The 23,843-nt window shown below is 38.8% G+C and overlaps 1 protein-coding gene across 1 annotated transcript in view; it reads right to left on the reverse strand.

The window, feature by feature from the left end:
- Positions 1-5,194: 5,194 nt before the first annotated feature.
- SCFD1 (sec1 family domain containing 1) overlaps positions 5,195-23,843 on the reverse strand; it is a 129,091-nt gene continuing 110,442 nt past the window's right edge. Inside the window, exons 22-25 of the mRNA XM_056133613.1 lie at positions 18,869-18,902; positions 18,139-18,204; positions 9,625-9,693; positions 5,195-5,432 (exon numbers count right to left, since the gene is read on the reverse strand). Coding sequence (XP_055989588.1) covers positions 5,409-5,432; positions 9,625-9,693; positions 18,139-18,204; positions 18,869-18,902 — 193 coding nt within the window. The 3' untranslated portion in view covers positions 5,195-5,408. The remainder of the gene's footprint in view (positions 5,433-9,624; positions 9,694-18,138; positions 18,205-18,868; positions 18,903-23,843) is intronic.

Genomic DNA, 23,843 nt, shown 5'->3' on the forward strand with positions numbered 1-23,843 from the left:
GTCACTCATTTGTTCTTGGGCATATAAGTTACAACTTATCTCCTTTAAAGTATCAAAGTTGAGTCACCGCCCATGAACAGCCTTTCTGGCTCCTGATCAAGCTGTTTAATGGCCATGATCCCAGAGACTCAGGAGCAAATCTCGGAACGCAGCAGGTTTTGGTAGAAATCCCTCCAGATTTACTTGTTAAAATTTCGGAATTTCAAAATTGCGCGGGCACTACTGCAGTCACACGACATCATATGTTATTCATAACCAGCAATAGAAAACAAATTGTCTACTGTTGCCTTTTCAGCAGATCTGAGTGTTGGGGTAAAATCTCAAATAATAATGGTGGGTCTGGTGTCGAAATATTGAATGTGATCAAAGTAGAGAGAGAGTAATGTGGAAATCATCTGCCCCACAGGTAGGGGGAGGGAGTGGGATGCGGGCATACTGGGGTTGTTGGGGGTGGAGAATGGGCACTGGTGAAGGTATGGGTGTTTCATTGTATGACTGAGACTTAGACCTGAAAACTTTGTAACTGCTCTCATGGTGATTCAATAAATAAAATGATAAAAAATGAAAAAATAAAGTATCAAAGTTGTAATGATGTAGAGCATTTTCTCATGTGCCTTTTTTGCCATTCGTATTTCTCCTTTGAGAAAGTCTCTGTTCATTTTGTCGCCCCATTTTTTGATGGGGTTGGATGCTTTCTTCTTGTGGAGTTTAACCAGTGCTTTGTATATCCTTGATATCAACCCCTTGTTGGATATGTATTGGGTGAATATCCTTTCCCATTCTGTAGACTATCTTTGTATTTTGGTCACTGTTTCTTTTGAGGTGCAGAAGGTTCTTAGTTTAAGATAGTCCCATTGGTCTATCTTTGTTTTCACATGCCTGGCAAGTGGTGTGACATCTTTGAAGACACCATTAGCTTCAATGTCATGGAGGGTTTTGCTAACTTTGTCTTCAATGTACCTTATGGATTCTGGTCTGATGTTGAGGTCTTTAATCCACTTTGATCATACTTTTGTGCATGGTGTTAGGCAGAGATCTACGTCATTAATCATTAGGGAGATGCAGATCAAAACAACAATGAGATATCATTTCATACCACAGAGACTGGCCCACATCCAAAAGAACAAAAGCAACAGGTATTGGCATGGATGTGGCGAGAAAGGGGCCCTCCTCCATGGCTGGTGGGAATGCCGAATGGTTCAGCCCTTTTGGAAAACAGTATAGACAATTCTCAAAAAATTAGAAATTGAGCTCCCATTTGACCCAGCAATACCACTCCTGGGAATATATCCCAGAGAGGCAAAAATGTATAGTCGAAGTGACATCTGCACTTATTTGTTCACTGCACCACTCTTTACAATAGCCAGAATCTGGAAAAAACCTGACTTCCCAAGAACAGACAACTGGTTAAAGAAACTTTGGTACATCTACACAATGGAGTACTATGTAGCTGTTAGTAAAGATGAAGTCATGAAATTTATATACAAATGGTACTACATGGAAAGTATCATGCTAAGCAAAATGAGTCAGAGAGGGATAGACATAGAAAGATTTCATTCATCTGGGAAACATAAAGTAACAAAAATAGGAGACTAACACACAAGAATAGCCGAGATAAGTACCAGGAGGTTTACTCCATGGCTTGGAGGCCCGCCGCACATGCTAGAGGAAAAGGCAGCTCAGATAGAGAAGGGAGCACCAAATAAAGGGTTGTTTGAAGGATCCTCCCAGGATGGGAGATGCATGCTGAAGGTAGACTATAGGCCAAACATGACTGCCACTCAATGCCTTTTTTGCAAACCACATCACCCCAAAGGAGAGAATGAAAGGGAATGCTCTGCCAGAGGCAGGGTGGTATGGGGGATGATGGGGGGTGGGTGGGCGGGAGGGATACTGGGATCAGTGGTGGTGGAGAATGGGCACTGGTGGAGGGATGCGTACTCGATCATTGTATAACTGAAACCCAAGCACAAAAATTTGTAAGTCTACAACAGTTCCTCATGGTGTTTCACTAATAAAAATTTAAAAAAAATATAAAGTATCAAAGTTGTAAATTTTAACGGCATAAATTCAAAAGTCAATTCTGATTACAGTAGCGGTGTCCATCTTGAAATGTGTTATAGTATAAAACTACTGGATGGTGAAGAAATAGGTTTCTGTTTCAAGAACAAAAAGTCCTTTTTTACTTTACTCTTTTAAAAATTTTTTTGCTTTTTTTCTTTCACTGTAGCTCATCTATGCCAAGTGAACTGCCCATCCCTATGTTTTTGCCAAACTATCCAAGTTCTTTTAGACAGGTGGCCAAGCCTGCCAACTCATTAGCTCAGAGTTTTGTGGCTGAATCTCCTGGACTGGTTGCTTCAGGTGAGCAGTCTTGTCCTTATTAGATGCCCCTGCTCTGTACAGTTCATTTTATGTAGAAGAAAGATGTTATTTACATGGGTTGATCAATGTGGAGTTAGCAAGGCTCTTGCTTTCACAGTCAAGCAATTTCTAACAGTGGAAAGAGGATGGATTTGAAGCACACATGTATGTTCCATTGTTGACTCTACCATGTACCGGCTGTGACTTTAAGCAAGGTTCTTACTCCAAACTTCATTCCCACCTCTATAACTGGAGTTGTAGCACCTGGTAGTGCCTTGTGAGAATTAATCTGAGTTTGTAAATAGCCTGGCAGAGCAGTCCCTTTCCCTACTGACCTCTAGAATTAGCTGAACCTTTATGTGGCAGGAATCAATGCCTCAGGGATTACCCCTGAGAATCAGATAAAACTAGTTTCAAGCTGTGAATCTGTGGGTGCAGACTTGCTGAGCTACCCAGCACTGTTGAACAGCAACTATGGCTCTTGAAATATTGTGGATGGTCATACTGGGGAACCCATACAAGAGGGCTAAACTGTGGGCTGTCTGGGAGAAGCCAGGGTTTCCTAAGGAACCTATTTTTGGGTGCTGGGAATCAAGCCATCCATGGGAAGAAGGTGCTCTATGACTGATCACATTCCTGACCACACTAGAAATAGTTTTTTAAAGACCCCCATATCTTTACAGGTCCCAAAGAAAGTTTTTTTTTTTAATTATTGAATCACCGTAAATTACAAAGTCACTGATTTTCAGGGGCACAATATTTGAGCACCAGTCCTCCACCAGTGTCCACTTCCCTCCATCAATGTCCCCAGTTTCCTACCTAACCCTCTGGCATGCACTTTTTTTTTTCTCCTTTTAGGTCCTGTGGTTTGCAATACCGTCACTGATAGGGTGTCATGCATATCACTTGAACACCTTTCAGTACCTAATCCTTGTCCAGAGTGACCACTACCCTTTATCATTGTCATAGTGATCCCTTCCCTGACCTACCCTCAACTGACTCCCTCCTTGTCTCTTCTCCACCCCCCCCCCCCACCCCAGTGGCAAGCTTCTTACTAAGGACCAGTTCTCCTGCCCTTCATTTCCATTGTCCCAAGGAACTTAGAACTTCGGCAATGATCTTTTAAATGATCTTTTATGTGAACTGAAATCAAGCTGGAAAATATAACTGTACATTCATATTGATGAAGTTATTTCTAACTTTTTTATTTATTTTGCTTTTTGGGTTACACCTGGTGATACACAGGGGTTACTCCTGGCTCTGTACTCAGGAATTATTCCTGCTGGTGCTCAGGGGACCATATGGGATGCTGGGAATAGAACCCGCATGCAAGGCAAACACCCTACCGGCTGTGCTATTGCTCCAGGCCCTGCTAACTTGCTTTTCAAATGCAAAGACAACATGAAAAAGAGACCATATCCTTTTGTCTTTCATGCAGATTTATAGCTGGTTTGAGTGCATTATTGAGGAAATAGAGCTCTGTAGCTCAGCACCTTGATTAACTTTTGTCTCTTTACACCCTGTTAACTACTTCAGTCACCTGGACAATATGCTAAGGACTGAGTGTGTGTTCCCTGAAATTCAAACATTGAAGCCCTAATCCCAGATGTGCTGGTATTTGGAGGTTCAAAGCATGTCATGATGGGAGTGGAAACTGTGATTGGATTAGTGCTCTCACAAGGGCGTTGATGGACCAGTGGATGCCCTCTGCTGGCATCCATCTGATGACACAAGGGTTGGCCATTGGAAACCAGAGAGCTCTCACGACTGTGTGTACAAGGACCTTGGTCTGGACCTTCCTAACATCCAGCTCTGTGAAATGTGTATGTAAAGACTGATCGTCAGTCTATGGTTATTTGTTCTAGTAGCCCAGACACTAAATTTTATCCCAGGTCTAGGATAAGCAGAGTTCTACCCAATTAATTATTAATTATTTTTTGATCAGTGCTTTGGTATGAACACTGGTTGCAGAAACAGCTTTGTGAATCTTCTTGAGTCTGTGACCAAGATGTTGTCTGAAATATCATAAATTCCTCTTTATGCGGCTCATTAGGAAGAAAACAACATGGGTTCTATGATAGGAACAGTTCCTCTCCCCTTCCCCTCCCCGTGGAGTACTTTATCTAATTTTATGGCTGTTTTGAGTTACATGATTGATCAACATTCCTACTTGGTGCTGCACATGAGGAAGGCTATTATCAAATTTAACCCTTCTATGTATAGCTAGAAATCTAGGAAGTCTTTTATATTTGTTCATTACCATTATACAGAGGGATTTTTTTGTAACAATGAAAACAACAGGCTGAAAGAGATAGTACATGAGTAAGGAAGGCACTTGCCTTACATGCAGTTAAGCAAGGTTCAATCCCCAGCACCACCTGTCTCCAAATACTGTTGTAGGTAGCCCATGCAAAATAAAACCTCCACTTGAAATCTATAGGCAACATGAAGAATCAACAAATCATGAAGCGTAGGATGGAATTTTGTAATTAAAATGTGTTGAAGTAGGAGATTGATGAACCAAATAATATTTTTACATTATAAGCTACCGAGAATATCTCGCCCACACGGCAAAGCCTGGCAAGCTACCTATGACGTATTCGATATGCCAAACACAGTAACAACAAATCTCACAATGGAAACGTTACTGGTCCCGCTCAAGCAAATCTATGAACAATGAGAGGACAGTGCTACAGTGCTATTATCTTTCATTATAAAAACTTCAATAAGCTTTAATTATGAGATTAGGTACTATACAATTTTAATGTTGTATTCTGATAGAAGTTTTCTTTTCTCAAAAGTACTTTGTCAAACAACAGGAGAGAGTATGTACACAATGTTAAAAATTTATTTCTGAAATGCTTTATTCTCTTAATCAAGTACACATTATATTAAGTATAGAATTTCCTTAAAAATTAACAAATAACTAAGTTTTACTATTAGGACAATGATACGGAGAAGGAAACGTCTGGCTCTTTTGACATTTCTTTTTACATTTATCCAAGTTCCAAGTAGATTCTCATGTTAAGTTTCTTTTGTATGTATTATTTCTGTCCAAGTTGTGACAGCTGAAACAAAACAAAACATTTAGTCACAGAAAACCCTCTTAAACATATCTGTAAACATCTTAGAAATGTATCATGTATCAGTGATAAAATTTAAGTCTATTTCATTTATTATATTCCTAGAATAAAATATTTTTATTTGATGTTTAATACTAACTTGAATATTCACAAATGTTTTTTATAAATATAGTGTTGTCTTTCTCTGGCGTATTCTATGTATAATACCTTCTAGGTGCAGCTATCCTGTTGCAAGTGGCAGGATCTCACCTTTCTTGAAAGCTAAATACTATGGCTGTATACCACATCTTGTAAATTGGTAGGAATTTAGGTTGCTTCCTTTTAGTATGAATTTTTTTGCATTCCACTGGCTTTGGTAAGTAATGTCTTCATTCATCTGGAGGTATCTGCTTTCTTCTCTGACACAATAGTTGTTCCCTAATGACATGAGTTTTCTTCAAATTTTGTGATTTTTATCTTAATCTGAGGGGGGGGAGACTTGAATTCCATCTTTATAGACTTATTTAGGCTTATTTTGAGTCCCAACATATAGTTTTATCCTTGAGACTTAAATAAACTCTTGAGAAGACTGCATATTTTGTTTGTTTTTGGGTGAAAGGTTCTGTTGGTATCTATTAAAATTTTGTTTCCTTCGTGATTTTTTCTTTTTCTTTTTTGGTGGTGGTGGGGAAATGGGCCATACTTGGGATCACGCCTGGCAGTACTTGGGGATGCCAAGGATTGATTGATTGACTGAGTGCAAGGCAAGCACCCTACTTACTGTATTAGTGTATTCTCTCTCTCTCTCTCTCTCTCTCTCTCTCTCTCTCTCTCTCTCTCTCTCTCTCTCTCTCACACACACACACACACACACACACAGAGGAGGGCCTCGGTGATTTTCTGTCTGATCTTTTGGTCCATTGTTTAAGATGCCAAAATCCCTTACTATACTGTGTTGCTGTCAATGACTCCTTTTAGGCTTGTTACTACTATTTGTTTTATTTTGGAGCCCTGTAAGAGCATACATTTTACAAAGTGCTTTATATATATTTTTTTTTTTGACTTGATCTACTTTACCATTATAAGTAATATCCATCTTTGTCTCTTAACTATAGTGATTCTTCCCTTTAAAATTATTCATTAGTCTTACAGTAATCATCTCTTGCAACTGGTCCCAGAAATCTTAGGAAATTTAAATATCTCACCACTAAATTATTTAAAATTATTAAAAAAAATTTTTTTTTTTCATTAGAGGGCAGGCTGGAGCAATAGCACAGTGGGTAAGGCCTTGCACATGGCCAACATGGCCGACCGGAGTTCGATTCGTCTGACCCTCTCAGAGAGAGCCCAGCAAGCTACTGAGAGTATCTCGCCTGCAAGGCAAAGCCTGGCAAGCTACCCGTGACATATTCAATATGCCAAAAACAGTAACAAGTCTCACACTTTGTTGTGAGATGTTACTGGTGCCTGCTTGAGCAAATCGATGAACAACGGATGGACAGTGCTACAGTGCTACATTAGAGGGCAATGTGGATAGCTCAATATTAGGGCAACTTGACTGTCAAGGCTGAGGATACAAGTTCAATCCACAGTACTATGTATGCAGAGTATAGTTCCCAGGGATCTCTGAAACACTGCAATTGTGTGTGAGCACCAAAACAAAGTGTGACCCCACCATCAGGCACAGCAACCCAAGCATTCGACCTCCAGTCTTTGCAACAAAGGGAAGTGAATGGAAAATTAAGATAAAATTTTCCACTGACTCTGAGTATTTTCCACCACTTCACTTTAGGTTTCCTTATCTTGATAGATTAAATGAGTTGGGTTATACTTTTACTCCATCTCTCCACACAATACTTTTTAAAAATGGTATGTTCAGTTTGGGCCTGAGTGGTAATAGCATAGCAGGTAAGGCGCTTGCCTTACACCCAGCCGACCCGGGTTCGATTCCTCCACCCTTTTCGGAGAGCCTGGCAAGCTACTGAGAGTATTCCGCCCACATGGCAGAGCCTGGCAAGCTACCTGTGATGTAATCAATATGCCAAAAACCGTAACAACAAGTCTCACAATGGAGATGTTACTGGTGCCCGCTTGAGCAAATAGATGAACAACGGGAGAACAGTGCTGATATTGTTGATATTATATTAAGGGTTACTGTTGTTACAGCTGTTATCTTTTTTTTTTTTGCTTTTGGGGTCACATTTTGTGATGCACAGGAGTTACTCCTGGCTCTGCACTCAGGAATTACTCCTGGCAGTGTTCAGGGGACCATATGGAATGCTGGGAATCGAACCCGGGTCGGCTGCGTGCAAGGCAAATGTCCTATCCACTGTGCTATTGCTCTAGCCCCAACAGCTATTATCTTTTGTGTTCTGGCTTTCATGAACATTTTTTCAGTGGAATTTCTTTCAATATAGATAGAACTCCTTTCAACATTTCTTGTAAGGGAGGTATAGTGTTGGGAGATTCCCTCAGCTTTTGTTTGTTTGAAAGCTTTATTTTTCCAACATATTACAGAGCACTGCAAGAGATAATATTCATGTTGGTATTTTCTACCTAGTACTTTGAATGTCATTTTATTCTCTCCTAGCCTATAGAAGTTTTGCTGAGATGTACAAATGAAAACATAGTGGAACTACTTTTACTTATTACCTTTCCCTCCCCTAGCCATCTTCAATATTGTTTTAAGTTCTTTTGAAGTTTCATCAACATGTGCCTTGGTATTCCTGGACTTCTATTCTAAATTTAGTTCCTTTCCTAGGTTTGGGAAATTTTCCACTATTTCTTTGAATAAACTATCTGTTCCCTTCTCTCTCTTCTGGGATATCCATTATGCTAATATTGCTTTTCTGATGAAGTTGGATAGTTTCTTTTTCCATGTAATTTCTCTCTCCTTTCACTGGAATCCTTGTTTTAGGGGCTCTCAGAATCATTCCAGACACAGCTATATGCCAAGGCAAGTGCTATATCCCTTGTAGATTACTATCTTCAAGCTCACTGCTTGAAGTTCCATTTGATTTATTCTGTTTTAAGCATTCTCTAGTGCTCTTGATCTTATTTATTGAGCTCTTTACATCCTGCATCTGTTAACTTCTCCTTAAAGCTTCAATTTCTATTTTGGCCCTTCATTTATTTCTGCACTCATATATCTCCTGTCACCTGAAAGTGACTCAATTTTCTTCACTCTTTAAAAGAGCGTCTTTAATACTGCAACTTTGAACTCTCTATATGACAGGAATATATAACTTTCCTGTTTTTGAGGTTGGCTTCTAGAGAGCTTGTCGCTTCTTTGATGTTCTATTCCCTTGAGTCATTGCCATGTGTTAACAATTTTTGTCTGGGGGCTGAAGAGATAGTACAGGGGTGAGGGCACTTGCCTTGAAGGTGGCTGATCTCTGGTACCACTACTGAGGCCCAAATTCCCTTGCCCCCAAATTTTTGTGCTACTTTAAATTTAACTGGCTTACAACAAAACAGAAATCAGCATCAGCAATGTAGAGCTGAGCTACAGTTCCAGCAGGTGGCACTGATACAGATCTCCTCTTTGAGATCCTCCATGGAGGAGGAATCTCTTCTCTATACGGGCTCCCCAGCATTAAGGGCGGTCCCTTCCACACCATTTCTTGAATTCATCTTTTGTTCAGTAAAGCTGTGATTTGCTGTGTGTCCTCCTTCTTTCAGGGCACCCCAGGCTCACTCCAAGCCATAGGGCTCTGTTTCCTGTCCTCTGGTTTATTGTTAGTTGTTTCTTTGGGGAGTTAAGTCTATAGTTGAATTATAAAGCCCAGATCATTAAGGGTATTCACATTTTCTCTTAGGCTCACTGAAGGAAACCAACTACTATTCCAGGTTACATTTTTAGTTATTCTTCTCTTGTAGAATCTATGTTATTGGTGTATCCATAAGGGTGGGCCCCCACATCAATAAGCAGTTCCTGAGCATGGGCCATTCTTGACTTGTCACTCTTTTTCAAGGTAAATGTGATTCCACTGAATCAACTGAACAAATATTTACTCAAGAAAGTCACTAAAATTTTCAGGCTCAATTTGTGATATGCTTGGCAAAGTCATATAAAGAAATGCTAAATTTGCTTTCCTGAGTACATTACAACTGAATACTATCCAAATTTAACTTTCCATAATAGAAAATACTATTTATCAGTTTTATAACAAAAACAAAATAAGAAAGTATGCTTTACCTGTTTAATGAATTGTGTAGCATTAAAAAGTTCACTGCAGCCATATAAAATGTGTTTGCCTTGTTTTCCCTAGAAAAACCAAGAATTCAGATATAAGAAACAGCTTCAGTTTTCCAAGTAAGAGGCATTCAACCTAATACACTTTTGTTCTGAAAGTTGTTTTGGTAGTATGTGAATTTTCTGCCCATATCTAACCTAAAATTTCAGAGAATAAAATGATAAAACTGGCATGGTTTATTTTTTATGGTACCTCTAGTGTATATCGTATATTGAAACTAGATGAAATCTTATGACTATCATATTCATAGTTATCTACAGAATTACTGGCCAACATTCTTCCAATGTAAGATACTTTAAAAATTTAATTTTGGGCGCCACATCTGGTGGCAGTTCTTGGGGGAAACTATTAGGTGCCAGGATAGAACCCTGACTGGCTGCACTTTACACCTTACCCACTGTACTATTTCTCTGGTCCCAGGATACTTCTTGAAGAAAACGTTCTTAGTGTTTGTGTTATGCTAGGAAATGGTGCAAGTAGCCTGAATCACTTTTAATTTTCACTGAGCAATTCATTATTTGTCTGCTACTTGTTAATGGATCTCACTGCATTTTATAATTTATTGTGACTTTCATTCTTATTTGGGAATCCAGTTACACAGACAAGTTTTCTACTGAAGAATTTTGATAAAAAAATTTCTGCACAAATGTTTTATGAACTTGAAGGTGAATTCATAAAACATTTTAGCAACCAAAAAGTTTAATCCAGAACAAAGAAATTGTGATTTTGTAATATCAGAACATTTCTCTGTGATAAACAAGCTGATAAAACATCATTGGCTAAAAAATGTCCTTAGCGAGCTAGCTGAGAAGTCACACCTCATTCCTATTTTTCCTAAATGAGAGGTTAAGTGCAGCAATTACAGAGGGTCATATACAGACATAAACTGGAGATAGTGCAGGTTTGTTTCTAGGCACATACAAAACTTGCTTACTATTATAGTCTCTTGAGAGTTTGATAGCACTGTCTTAAAAAATGTACATGACCAGAAGTTAACTCTGAAATACCTGTGGCTTTATTACATTCCTTGTTATTAAAAAACTTTTCCAATAAGATTGCTCGTTATAAACCTTTAATTTATAAAAAGCATAGAATCTGTGAAATGTAGTAAAGTCAGGTATGCCTGTAATTAGGAATCTTAGGGCTGTATAGGATAGTTTTAGAGGGGTACAATATATCTGGCATATATTCTCAGATTCTACAGCAGTGGCACAGGACATCTTATTTCCAACTGAGAACCGCCAAGCTATAATGGAGACATCGTGCTCTGAGAAAAGCTAGTCTTTTTCAAAGAGATTTTTTTGGTACCTCTGTAGTCAGATGATCATCAAGCTACATGACAGAAAATAAGTGCCAACCCTCAATCTCGATCTATCCTGTGAAATAATGTTGATAAGTTGCCCCCTAGTGTAGGCCAATGATAATGACTAACGGATGAATTTTGTACTTATATACTGCACATGCCCCTGCTGTCCCTCCCTACCCTGATCAAGTTTCCTGATTTTAGTAACTCAACATTCTTCTTAGATAGCACTTACATAACACAAAAGCACGAAAATACTAATCTTTTTTATCATCTAGTGAGGTATCATCCAGTGCTTCATTTTTAGCACTAGTCTGTTATTTCACAGTGCAATCTTTTTCATTTTATGGTGCCATACCATGCAGCCTTATTTTTCCCCAATGATATAGACTGTATATATTTTTTCCCCACGAAAAATGATCCATATGAAATGTGTCCATATCTTGACTTACTTAAATAACTAGATCTAGTTCTTTAAGTCAAATTCCCAATGTGCATTATCAATGTATAGGTGGTCACTGTATTATCAAATATATCAGTGTCATTAAAAAACGGAAGTCTGGCCACAGATCAAAAGCTGGTCACACTGGTCAAAAGCTCCTGACTTAAAAGCGTAAGGCATTCTGTTAGGTATTTGCAGTGCCGGAGTCAGGGTAAGCACCAGAACCAAATGTGTGTGACTCCAGTCCTCTCAACAACAAAGGGAAGGAGAAAAACAGGTTTAAAAAAACAAGTTACATTTTACGGTAGATTGTCATCAATAAATTTGAGTAACTGCATTTTCTTTGAATTTCTCATTTTGTAATGACTAGTATAAATCGAAGAATTGTAATAAATTTTAGTAAGAAGTTCTTCTTATAGGAATTGCCATAAATTTTTGTTTTTGTAAGGCTGGACTGACATGGGTTTTTCTAATGTCGTAGGGGAGGCTGCCCTGTCACAGACCGATGCTGATTCCTCTTGAATGACACTTAGCCATGATACTAAAAAGGATTTTAAAAGTCTCTCAGGATAAAGTGGGTAGCTTCAAAAAACTATTCTGAAAAAAAAAATATTCTAAGAAAAACTTATTATCTAACATCATTCTTAATGATGGCAGGTGTGCCCCCGTCCCTCCCCTACTCCCCGCCCCTCAGATCAGAATGTTTGTTCTTTAGAAGTTTATTGGAGGTTCTAGTCAGGGTGATTAGAAAAGGAAAAAATAGAAATAAAAAAGGAAAGATATTTCAAATAGGTTAAGAAAGAAGTAAAATGAAATCTATTCCTTAATAGTATGACCTTGCAATAGATAATTAAAAAATGTTTCCAAACTAAGAAAATAATTCCATTCTCTATAAACATAAAAAATACATAAGAAAACATTTAATGAACAAGGTGCAAAACTTAGACTTTGAAAGCTTGAAATAACTTAAAGATCTCAATAAGTAAAATAAATGAGAAAATACCCCACTGTCATGGATCAGAAGATTAACACTTTTGTTGAGAGGAAATGCCCACCAAACTGATCTACAGATTCAACACTAACCTTATTGGTACACAGGTGACATCTATGTAGAAACTTATGAACTGATTGTAAAATTCCTATGGAATCATTCGTAAAGGACCCAAAGAAGGCAAAATAATCTTAAGAAGGGTAAGGCAGGAGGGCCAATAGTACTGATTTCAAAACTTACTACAAAGAACATAGTTTAATACTAGCTCAAACACAGACCTTTGGATCAATCAAAATTAGAGTACAGAACCCATACATGTATGTTAAATTGATCAACAAGGTTGTCAAGATCATTTAATGGAAAAAATAAACAACTATCTACTCAATAATGCCACTGAAAAACATGGATAACTTATGAAAAATAAACAAATTAGACCTTACATTACACTATATACACAAACTAACAAGATGGTTTTGCTTTTAATCTAAGAACCAAAACTACAAATTAGAAAAATGGGGAATATCTTCAGAACTTTGAATTTGGCAAAGGATCTTTATATATGACAAAAAAAAAAACAACCCATGAATCAAATTGGGGTTTGTTAAAGTAGAAAAAAATGTATAAACGTCAATTATCGGGTAAAGGACAAAATGGGAGAAAATATTTCCAAATCATTCCTCTGATAAGGGAGTTTAATCAAGAATATGAAAAGATGTTTGGCTTCATAAGTCATCAGAAAAATGCAAATCAAAACCACAGTATACACTTCATACACTCCAGGATAGGAATGAAGAAATCAGAAACCTCGTATACTGCTGACAGGAATGTAAAATAGTGCTACTACTCTGGAAAACAGTCTGGCAGTTCTTCAAATGGTTAAATATAGTTATTATGACCTGCCAATTCCACTCCTAAGCATATATAACTAATAAAAATGAAAACACACATTTGCATAGAACTATGCTGGCCTATTACTCTTAGTACTATGATTTCAGGTACACAGTATGTATTCTGGGTCTTCTCCAGAAAACAAAAAAGGTACTGGAAAAACTTGGATAGCCTATGAAAAAAAATGAAACTTATTCTTTGGGATTTAGAAATTTTGTACTGGGCAACTAAAGCAACTGTCTTTAACACTATTAGAGGTCACCAGAAAGTATCAATTTGGACTCCTTTTTATGTACTGAAAAAGATGTGTTTTTCTATCAGTGTAGTAACAGTGTGCTAAAAAACAACCTGTCTGACTAGCATAACACATACATTACTGAACACAAAGCAGTGTAAACTGGGCAAATCTCTAATTAGACTCCAAAAGAGTAACTTGATGTATTGGTAAGGAACTAGAAGGGGAATCAAAGGTAAAGACTGTTGAAATACTATAGGAAAAATAGAGGAGATTTCAAATGCCTGATCTTGTAACACAGAAGAATTACATTTACAAGTTATGCAGGATCAATTACAAACACACTACCAATCTAAACCTAATGATCTAGAGAAAGAATGAAACTCCTGTCTTCTTCTTATCCAGGATAGAATTAATGATTTCTGTATCTTTCCTGTCTAGAGGGCAAGTCAGTTCTATAAGCCTGCATGTACCTAACCCTGTTTCCTATGCACCGGCCAGTCTCATGCTGCTGCTAGCTCATTGGATCAGCATTCTTGTTCAAGCTGATGGTCTTCTAGACCAGGAACTAGGAAGAAAATTAGAGACAATTGGAAAGAGAAAGTCTTGAGTTTCAGAAAGTGGGCCAACAGGTGAATTAAAAAAAAAAAAGTTAACATTATTTTGAAATCATTTTTTTTCTGTTTTGTTTTGGCATTTTGGGTCACACGAGGCAATGCTCAGGGGTTACTTCTGGCTCTGCAGTCAGAAATCACTCCTGGGGGTGCTTGGGGAACCATACAGAATGCTGGAGATGGAACCTGGGTTAGCTGCATGCAAGGCAAATACTCTACCCGCCATACTATCGCTCCAGATCTATTTTGGTTCCTTTTAAAAGACTGACTATAGATCTCACATGGCCTGAAGAAGCTGCCTCCTTTACTTGAAGCTGAAGGTACAAGATGAGTACCCAGCAGGTTTAAGGAGGATTAAAACTGCAGTAATCCAAGTGGTAAGTCTTGATGGTGTAATAACATCTTGGGATAAACAAAATTCCAGTGCTTTAAAAAAAAAAAAAAAACGGCCTCAGTTTAAAGATTTTATATTTTCTAGGGCAGTTTTTTCTTTCATTTTTTCATAATTCTATTTATTGAATCACCGTAAGAGCAGTTACAAAGCTTTTGGGTTTAAGTCTCGGTCATACAATGAAACACCCGTACCTTCACCAGTGTCCATCCACCACCCCAAAAAACCCCAGTATACTCACATCCCACACCTTCCCCCTACCTGTGGGGCAGATGATTTCCACATTACTCTCTCTCTACTATGTTACATTCAATATTTTGACACCAGACCCACCATTATTATTTGGGATTTTACTCCAACACTCATATCTGCTGAAAAGGCAACTGCAGACAATTTGTTTTCTATTGCTGGTTATGAATAACATATGATGTCATGCGGCTGCAGTAGTGGCCGCGCGATTTTGAAATTCCGAAATTTTTACAATTAAATCTAGAGGTATTTCTATCAAAAGCTGCTGGGTTACGAGATTTGTTCCTGAGTCTCTTGGATCATGGCCGTTAAGCAGCTTGATCAGGAAACAGAAAGGCCGTTTGTGGGCGGCAACTCGGGGTCTCATTGGGACGGGAAGGAAAGGGCCGTCTCCACCCCCATCCTGTGAGGCCCCGCGTGTCTCATCACTGTGGGCCCAAACCTAACTGTCCAGTGGCCTCTGGCGGATGGTAGCCACCGAACTGCCAAGGGGGAGCAGGACAGCACCCTTTCCCCCCTGGGGTGGCCTGGTGACAGTAACCTACTGCACGGTCTGGATGCATTTCTGCCAAAAGCCGCTGGATTTCAAGATTTGTTTGAGTCTCTGGGATCATAACCGTTAAGCAGCTTGATCAGGAACCAGAGAGGCCATACATCCAAGTATATAGCTGAGCTAGAGGTGGTTTGTGGGTATGTCTCCCACATACCTAACTTTTGGCTGTTTACTTTCTTGTTAAACTTTGCTCCAAGTTTTTGGGGTCTGGCCAAAGGCACAGCAGCAATTTTGGGGTATCTGGAAGTCTGAAGGTGCCATGAGGCTGCTGATGCACTCGCCTCACAGGTACAGATTGACCTGCTGGTGGTACCATACCCCCTTAGGACAGTTTTTCTTAACCTTTTTCTACCCAATATGGCCCCATATGGCCCTGGCTGAGAAATATTGTTTTAAAACATTTGTGAAGGAAAAGGTTGCTGACCAATTGCATGCAAACAAATTCAATCAACTCTAGGGCAACAGACCACAATTAGCCTAAGTGCTTGTCTGTTAAGAAAAATGCCTAGATGCTAAGTATGATGTGCCCTTTGTATACATATGTTTTTTGTGGCTGATGGTAATAAGGTAAATATTCTGAAAAACCCAGTAAAGGATCACTCAAGCTTGTATCACTAAACTCCTGATAGAAGTGAATAATCAGTTAAAAAACTAGATTTAAATTATACTGAATCAATTAAGTCAAAAAATTAAAGTTTATATACTAGAAATGAGATTAGGAGTAGTTAAACGGTGCACAAACTTGCAGGGCCTGGGATGTGACTCACTGGCAGAGTGAGTGCCTGTCTTGCTGGTCAGTGTGAGATCACAAATTTGATTCCTGGCACCACCACATATGTATGGCCCAGTGCAATCCTGGAGGCACTGCTATGAGGATCTCTGGCACACTGCAGCAAAGCACGTGGCCTTGGACATAGCAAAAATCATGAACACAGAGGGAGTGGGAGGGGAAAAAATAAAATCTTATCTACATCCTGGTTATTACACTTAAATGATTAGTATCTTGTCACTTATTTTTGTCTGTTTTATAAATGTAAAAAACACGGAAAAAGAAGAATGTTGACAAACATAACTAAGAAAAGCTTAACCAGGATGAGAATACTTTTTGGGAGAATGTGTAAGTACTGGATAAATTTCAACTGGCTTGCTGCAAGTCTGTGTTTATCTGTGTAACTTCTGGATCAGTCATCCTGTTGATCCTTGGTCAAAAGCAATTGAAAGAGACCAGCTAGTGTTTAATGTAGCTTGTGTAAGGGCCATTGGCAGATTAGGGGGCAACTTGCACTAGTTTATTACTTGATGAAACTGTAGAGTGATTGGTTAGGCACCTGGTTTTTATTATGTCTATTGCTTACTTCTTTTGAGCCAGTCGTGCAGCCTGATTTTATGATCGGAGAGGGGTACAAAAAACCCCTTCTTTGTGTAAGACAGACGCTCTCCTGAGAACAAGGAATCTTACATACATCTTCTTAGCTCACACTTCAAAGGTATGAAATATGGCCTGTACCACTGAGAAAGGATGTTTGGTAGTTTCGAAGTTGTTCTGTGTGATTTGCTATTTTTCTTTTTCCTTATTAATATACCAGAAACAATATAGTCTTACATTATAAATGATTTTTGGGGGATTGTGCAGGAGGCCCTTCCGTGATTCCCAGCTGAATAGACTGGGACTTCGATACAGGGTCTGAGGATACAGTGTTGCTTGGGCCCTGAAGTGCTGGTCTGAAGTGCTATTCCAGTGGTGTCCTGGGGATAGAACTACGATTTGTCTGCTACAGGCAAAGCACTGTCACTGTTCTCCCGTTGTTCATCGATTTGCTCGAGCGGGCCCAGTAACGTCTCCATTGGAGACTTTGTTGTTACTGTATTTGGCATATCAAATACATCACGGGTAGCTTGCCAGGCTCTGCCATGTGGGCAAGATACTCTCGGTAGCTTGCAGGGCTCTCCGAGAGGGGCGGAGGAATCGAACTCGGGTCGACCATGTTGGCTGCGTGCAAGGCAAACGCCCTACCACTGTGCTATCGCTCCAGCCCATGTGCCATGTGCCTTAATTCTTAGGCTACCTCTCCAGTCCCAGGCGTGATTATTATTTAATGCTAACTGAATAAATAAGTATTGCAAAATCCTATTCTAACACTTGCTAATTCTTATACCCCCCTACATTAAACCTGCTGTTTTCACTCTTCAAGTTACACCCTTTCTTTAGCTGTCTGTTGCTCCCTGCTGCTGCCAGCTCTGAATAGCACTCCGCTTCTAATTTTCTACCTCAAAAACTCCTATTTGATGAAAAAAGCTGACATTCTGAGTTTGTTACATGCTGCTGATTTAACATGTTGGTGCCTGTGCTGCAATTTGTGTTAATTAATGTAAGCCACCAGTGGTTTATGTGCTAAGTCACTAGGATAAGAGAAAAGTACCTATTCAGGACAATAGATTTGGCAACTTATTTTGCAAAGGGAAACTCTTTTTTGGATGAGGAGCTTACCTGACATTTCTAAATAGTTAAAGTCAAATTAAGACAGATAGTAGCAAATTAAGACAGCTTCTGAGTACAGTACATTAATAAGATACAATAAGTACCATTTTAGGCCATAAATGAATGTGATAAGAATATAAAAGCAATGAACATATGAGCATTTTCTCTGACACACAGGATTTTTCAAACTACCTCTAACAAAGGGGTCATATGTAGGAATCAGAGTAGTCATCAGAGAGTGCTAATATTTTAAAATATAAAAGAACTATGAAACATCAAAATGAGAAAACAATAAAATGGCCAAAATGTACCTTTATGTAGTCAACGAGATTTTGATATTCAATGTAGTTGCCTCCTCCCACTACAAAAACGATCGCCTAAATGTGCAAAAGAATAAACAAAACAGCTGAATGTTATTGTTACAATAGCATTTTGGGAAGGAGCAATACAGTAATATGCCTCATACATTACAAGACCCTGGGCTTGAATCCTGACACTGCCAAACAAAACCACCAGTATTATAATATTCAAGCAGATGAATTTTATGAATTAAAAAATTTCTAATGTCTACTGAGTGATAAAATGAAGTAGAGATGGTTTGGCAGCAATTCAGAGGAAAATAAATCTGATCAAATAACAGCAAATACATCCAAAGAGCTTTCTTCAGTATATTTCTGATTTTGATGTTACGATTGCTACTATATACTATATATTGCTACTATATTTTTATTGAGGAGTTTTTTGTTTTTCAAAAGAAAAATCTTACCAAAAATTCACAGCAATCTTTGGTACTTTTTTGTTGTGAATTATGTGTCAGTTATTAATAAGCTTAAAGAATTCTAAAAAGCAGCTTCACAGATCATGAAAATACAGTAGGTAAGATTATTTAAAAGAATTCAGAGCTCAGAGAATTATATTTATTGAGATTGTAATACACTAAGGATATATAAGAAACATATGTTTACGTCAAAGATATTCTTTGACACTGCTTGCTTTCATATTTTTCCCCCCTTTCGAAAAGCAGTTAATTATGGAGCTTACCTCTTGGAATGGGTTTTTGTTCCTTGGAACTGAGCTGTAACAAAGAGAAATGATATTGAAAATTTCACCCAAGGCTTTTTGCATGGATAACAAGCTTGGACCATGAAAACACACACACACAATTTCAATTCTTCCTCCTTGGGGATGGTCCTTTAGTTTCTGCATGGCCAGAGAGTGAATTTGGATATGGAAAAAAGCAGCCAGTAGTGCATGTTTCAATATTTGAAAGGAAATGGAACAAATTTTCACTTTAAAACAATATTCTAGAAGAAGATTGAAAGAGAAGGGAAAACTGAGCAGCAGTTTTCAGGAGCAGTGGTGTTCTGGGGATAAGGTGAGTTGATAATGTATGAGTGGCAAATTCAATGTTTACTTTAATCAATGTAACCAGATTATGAATATATGCATTTGTGAATAAATCATATAAACAATATATGAGAAGAATAACAACTTAGAGAAGAAAAAGGTGAATGGTAATTAAGAAATCATTAATAAAGATGTTTTCAAAGCTTTTGTGAGTCTTGCTATGTAAAGATACCTTAGCTTTCTTTCAAGTAACTTCTGAAAATTTCAACCAACAAGGGTAAACCTCAACTTAATCAGAGGCAGGTTTCATGGTTTTCTCATTTTTATGGTATGTTAAACTACTCTTTCTCAACCTTTTTCTGACCATGGCCCTCTACTGAGAGCACTATTAGACTGTTGTATAGATGGGACATAGGATTTGACTGAAACACCTCATCAGTGTTTAGATTTCTTTAAAAGTAGGCTGGAGCAATAGCACAGCGGGTAGGGCATTTGCCTTGCACGCAGCAGACCCAGGTTCGATTCCCAGCATCCCATAAGGTCCCCCGAGCACTGTCAGGAGAGATTCCTGAGTGCATAAACCAGGAGTAATCGCTGGGTGTGACCCAAAGAAGCAAAAAAAAAAAAAAAGTGGTGGGCATGGTAGAGCAGCACTGTAAATATTTAGCAAATATTTAGCAATAATATTAATGGTATTATAATAAAATCATAAATTAAAAAAAGAAGCATAGGGACAGTGGTGAGTCTTGGCACATTGATAATGATGCAGGTACAGTAACAAAACTTGTTATATCAAAAGCATGAACCTCTGTACTACTGTAACTGTGTAACCTCAACTACAAAACATACAAAAAATAAGAGGAGATACGGGAAAAGGAGAGGTAAGTCTTCACAGCATAGTATTATTAATAGCTAATAATAAACAAGATCTAATTGTGATGAGGATAGCTTAGAAGGCTGCATCTACTAGAAATGACACTCTAAGCTCTCTCTAATCAATGTTCATATTCAAGACCATGCAGGCAGGTCATCAAAGGTTTGCACTACCAGGATTTAATCACAGGCAGGATTAAAGGTTTCCCAATAAGCTTTGAATCAAAATGTATCTACCTGCTACATAAAAAAGCCCAAAAGTTAGCTGGAGAATATTTAAACAGTATGTCCTGTAAAACTTCTTAAAAGCACACAGCTGGGTTTGGGAGTAGAACAAAGATGAAAGATAGGAAGGTGAGACCCACACCTGGTGCTGAGACTGACACACCTGTTTATCTCACGAACTGGAGACAACATAGGAAATGCACACAGTGACGGAAGTGGTATGGGGAGGAGAGAGAGCAGGGCTGGCAGCTGTCAGGGGCGCTGCAGAGGGAAGAGCAGACAGTGTGAGGCATATGCACCTGGCCCTGGTGAAACCCATAAGAGAGGAGCTGAAATGGTCCACTAAGGCTGCTCTCTGATAGGAATAGAGCAAGGCAGAGACTGTGTGCGCTCCCCTATATCCCTGGGGACCTACCCCGGAAAGTGCTGACAGCAGACTCCAACCGGGGACTCTGGATAGGAGGGATGCCATCAGTGCTGCACACTGGAACCAATTCTTCCATTCCCTCTTGCCCCAACACTTTCAATCTTTTTTTTTTTTTTTTTTTGAGGGAGGGGGACAGAGACCATCCCTGGTGATGTGGTGCCGAGAGAGTAAACTTGGGGCCTGGTGGATGCCAGGCATGTGCTTTAACCCTCTGAGCTATTTCCCAGCTCATTCTTTTTTCTTTTTTTTTTGCAGCTTGTTTCTACTATTTACTTGTTTTACATCTGGATAAAGTTATTTGAAATTTTATTTACTCATTTGCCAAATAGATTTATCTACTCAAGTTTTCAACATAAACATTTGTTTGTGGCTTGAATTTGCCTGTTTGTTTGCTTTTTTTTTAAAATTTTGATTAGTGAGACATCATGAGGTACATTTGTAGACTTACAAATTTTTGTGCTTTTTTCATTTCATCATCATCATCATCCTGTTAATCGTCGATTGCCTCGAGCAGGCCCCAGTAACGTCTCTTTCATCCTAGCCCTGAGATTATATTCAGGGCTCTTTAGGACAATGAGACCCATCATTGTTACTGGTATTTGGCATATTTGGTAGGCCACGGGGAGTTTGCCAGACTCTGCCCTGTGGGCAGGCTACATTCGACAGCCTGCAAGTTTGTCCAAAGTAGAAATGAGATAATAAGATGTCGCGCGGCCGCGAATGCGGCCGCGCGGTTCCAGGATCTGGATTTTATAGTCTCTGAGTCTTGGCCGCTGATGGGATTACACGGTGCTTGGGTTTCAATTATACAATGATCAAATACCCATCCCTCCACCAGTGCCCATTTCCCACCACCACGGATCCCAGTATCCCTCCCACTCCCCATCCCCCCATCTCACCCTGCCTCTGTGGCAGGGAATTCCCTTTTGTTCTCTCTCTCTCTCTCTCTCTCTCTCTCTCTCTCTCTCTCTCTGTTATTGTGTGTTGTGGTTTGCAAAAGAGGCAATGGGTGACAATCATGTTTGGTCTATAGTCTACTTTCAGCATGCTTCTCCTATCCTGGGAGGAACCTCCCAACACCCTTTACTTGGTGCTCCCTTCTTTATCTGAGCTCCCTTTTCTCCTAGCATGTGTGGTTGGCCTCTAAGCGATGGAGTAAAATTCCTGGTACTAATCTAGGCCATTCTTGGGTATTAGTCTCCTATTTTGTTACTTTATGTTCCCCAGATGAATGCAATCTTTCTATGTCTATCCCTTTCTTTCTGAGTCATTTCGCTTAACATGAATCTTTCCATGTAGTACCACTTGTATGTAAATTTCATGACTTTGTCTTTTCTAACAGCTACATAGTACTCCATTGTGTAAATGTACCAAAGTTTTCTTTAATCAGTCATCTGTTCTTGGGCACTCAGGTTTTTTTTTTTTTCCAGATTCTGGCTATTGTAAAGAGTGCTGCAATGAACAAACAATTGCAGATGTCACTTGGACTATACTTTTTTGCCTCTCTGGGATATATTCCCAGGAGTGGTACTGTCTCCCAGCTCATTCTTGACGGTGACTGTCCCCCCTATGATTTCCCACCCTGGTGACACAGATTTTACTTATTGATTGCCTAGAGAAGTTAGCTGGAAGCCCCCACCAACACCCCCAAGACAAAAATGGAGACACAGTGCCACCTGCTGGAAAAGTGAAAGACAAGCTGCTTGGGCATCTGTTGCTAAAAACAGCAAGAAAAGGACGGAAATTTAACAGGACAACATCACAATAAGAGAACTCCCCAGAATCGAGCCTTAAAGACATGAAAAGTTATATAGAGCCCTCATTCACACGAGATATATAGGGTTAGATGGCTCTGAGCTTTGCCTGGACACCAGTAGTGACCCCCAAACAAACAACTCAGGAGTGGCTCTGCATATCTCCTGATGTGGTCTCAAGACCCCCCCACCCTCCAAGAAAAACATGAAAAAACTCAGAGATACAAGAATACCTAGAAAATCAATTTTCAAAACAACTGAATTTTTTTGGCAGGGGGAGCTTTTTGGGTCACATCTGTATGTATGCTCAGGGGTTACTCCTGGTTCTGCACTTAGGAATTACTTCTGGCAGTGCTCGGGATACTATATGGGATGCCAGGGATCAAACTCATGTCAAACATATGCAAGGCAAACACCCTAATCGCTGTACTACTACTCTGACACCTCAAAACAATTGAATATGGGAAATTCAAGAAAACTCAGAAAAGCAACTTAAAGAGCTCAAAATTGTAAGAATCAAAAGGTAGAAACCAAAGATTTAAAGAATAAAATATCAGATTACTGAAGAAATCAATAAATGGGTTCAAAATACTACTGAAAACTGTGGAAAAAGAATAGAATAAATAAAAGATCAAATCAATTACCTCAGGACAGAAACCTAGAAATGACCCCGGTGAAAGAAAAGAGGAAAATGAAATAAAAATGAAGAACTATGAGAACTATTTCATTTCATCAAAAGCTACTTGAGACTAAAGGGTATCTCAGAAGGGAAGAGAGAAGAAAACAGAGAGCTTATTTTTTTTTTTTAAAAAAGCTGAAGTTTCCAAATTTGGTGAAGAAACTGAATATATAAGTTTGTGAAATTAACGCCAGTTATCAAAATGTGAAAGAATCTACACTGGACACGTTAATGAAATTATTATAAACCCAGGAGAAAAAAATGAGTATTAACGGAGAGAAAGATAGTACAGAAGGTAAGGCTCTTGCCTGGCATGCAGCTAACTGGAGGTTGGATCCCTGGTGCCACATGTAGTTCCCTCAAACAATGCCAGGAGAAATCCCTGAGAACCACTGGGTGTGGCCCCCATTCTTATATCTCTAATAAATAAGCAAATAAAGGAAAGAGGAAAAAGGAGATAACTTATAAAGGTACTTCCACCAAGCATTCATTAGTCTTATCAAAAATTCTATACACCAGGAGAAAATAGAATGTCATATTCAAAGTACTGAAAAATGAAAACTAAGTTCATGAATAAAATGTCATGCAAGACTCTCAGATATGAGAGAGAAATAAAGGCTAGTATGTTACCACTAGAATTCCCTTACAAGAAAAGAGTTCATCTGTGTAGAGTTAATCTATATAAACCAAAACAATTTCATTAAAAATTGA

Source organism: Sorex fumeus, unplaced genomic scaffold (assembly GCF_029834395.1).
Source record: "Sorex fumeus unplaced genomic scaffold, SorFum_2.1 ptg000098l, whole genome shotgun sequence".
NCBI classification, from domain to species: Eukaryota; Metazoa; Chordata; class Mammalia; order Eulipotyphla; family Soricidae; genus Sorex; species Sorex fumeus.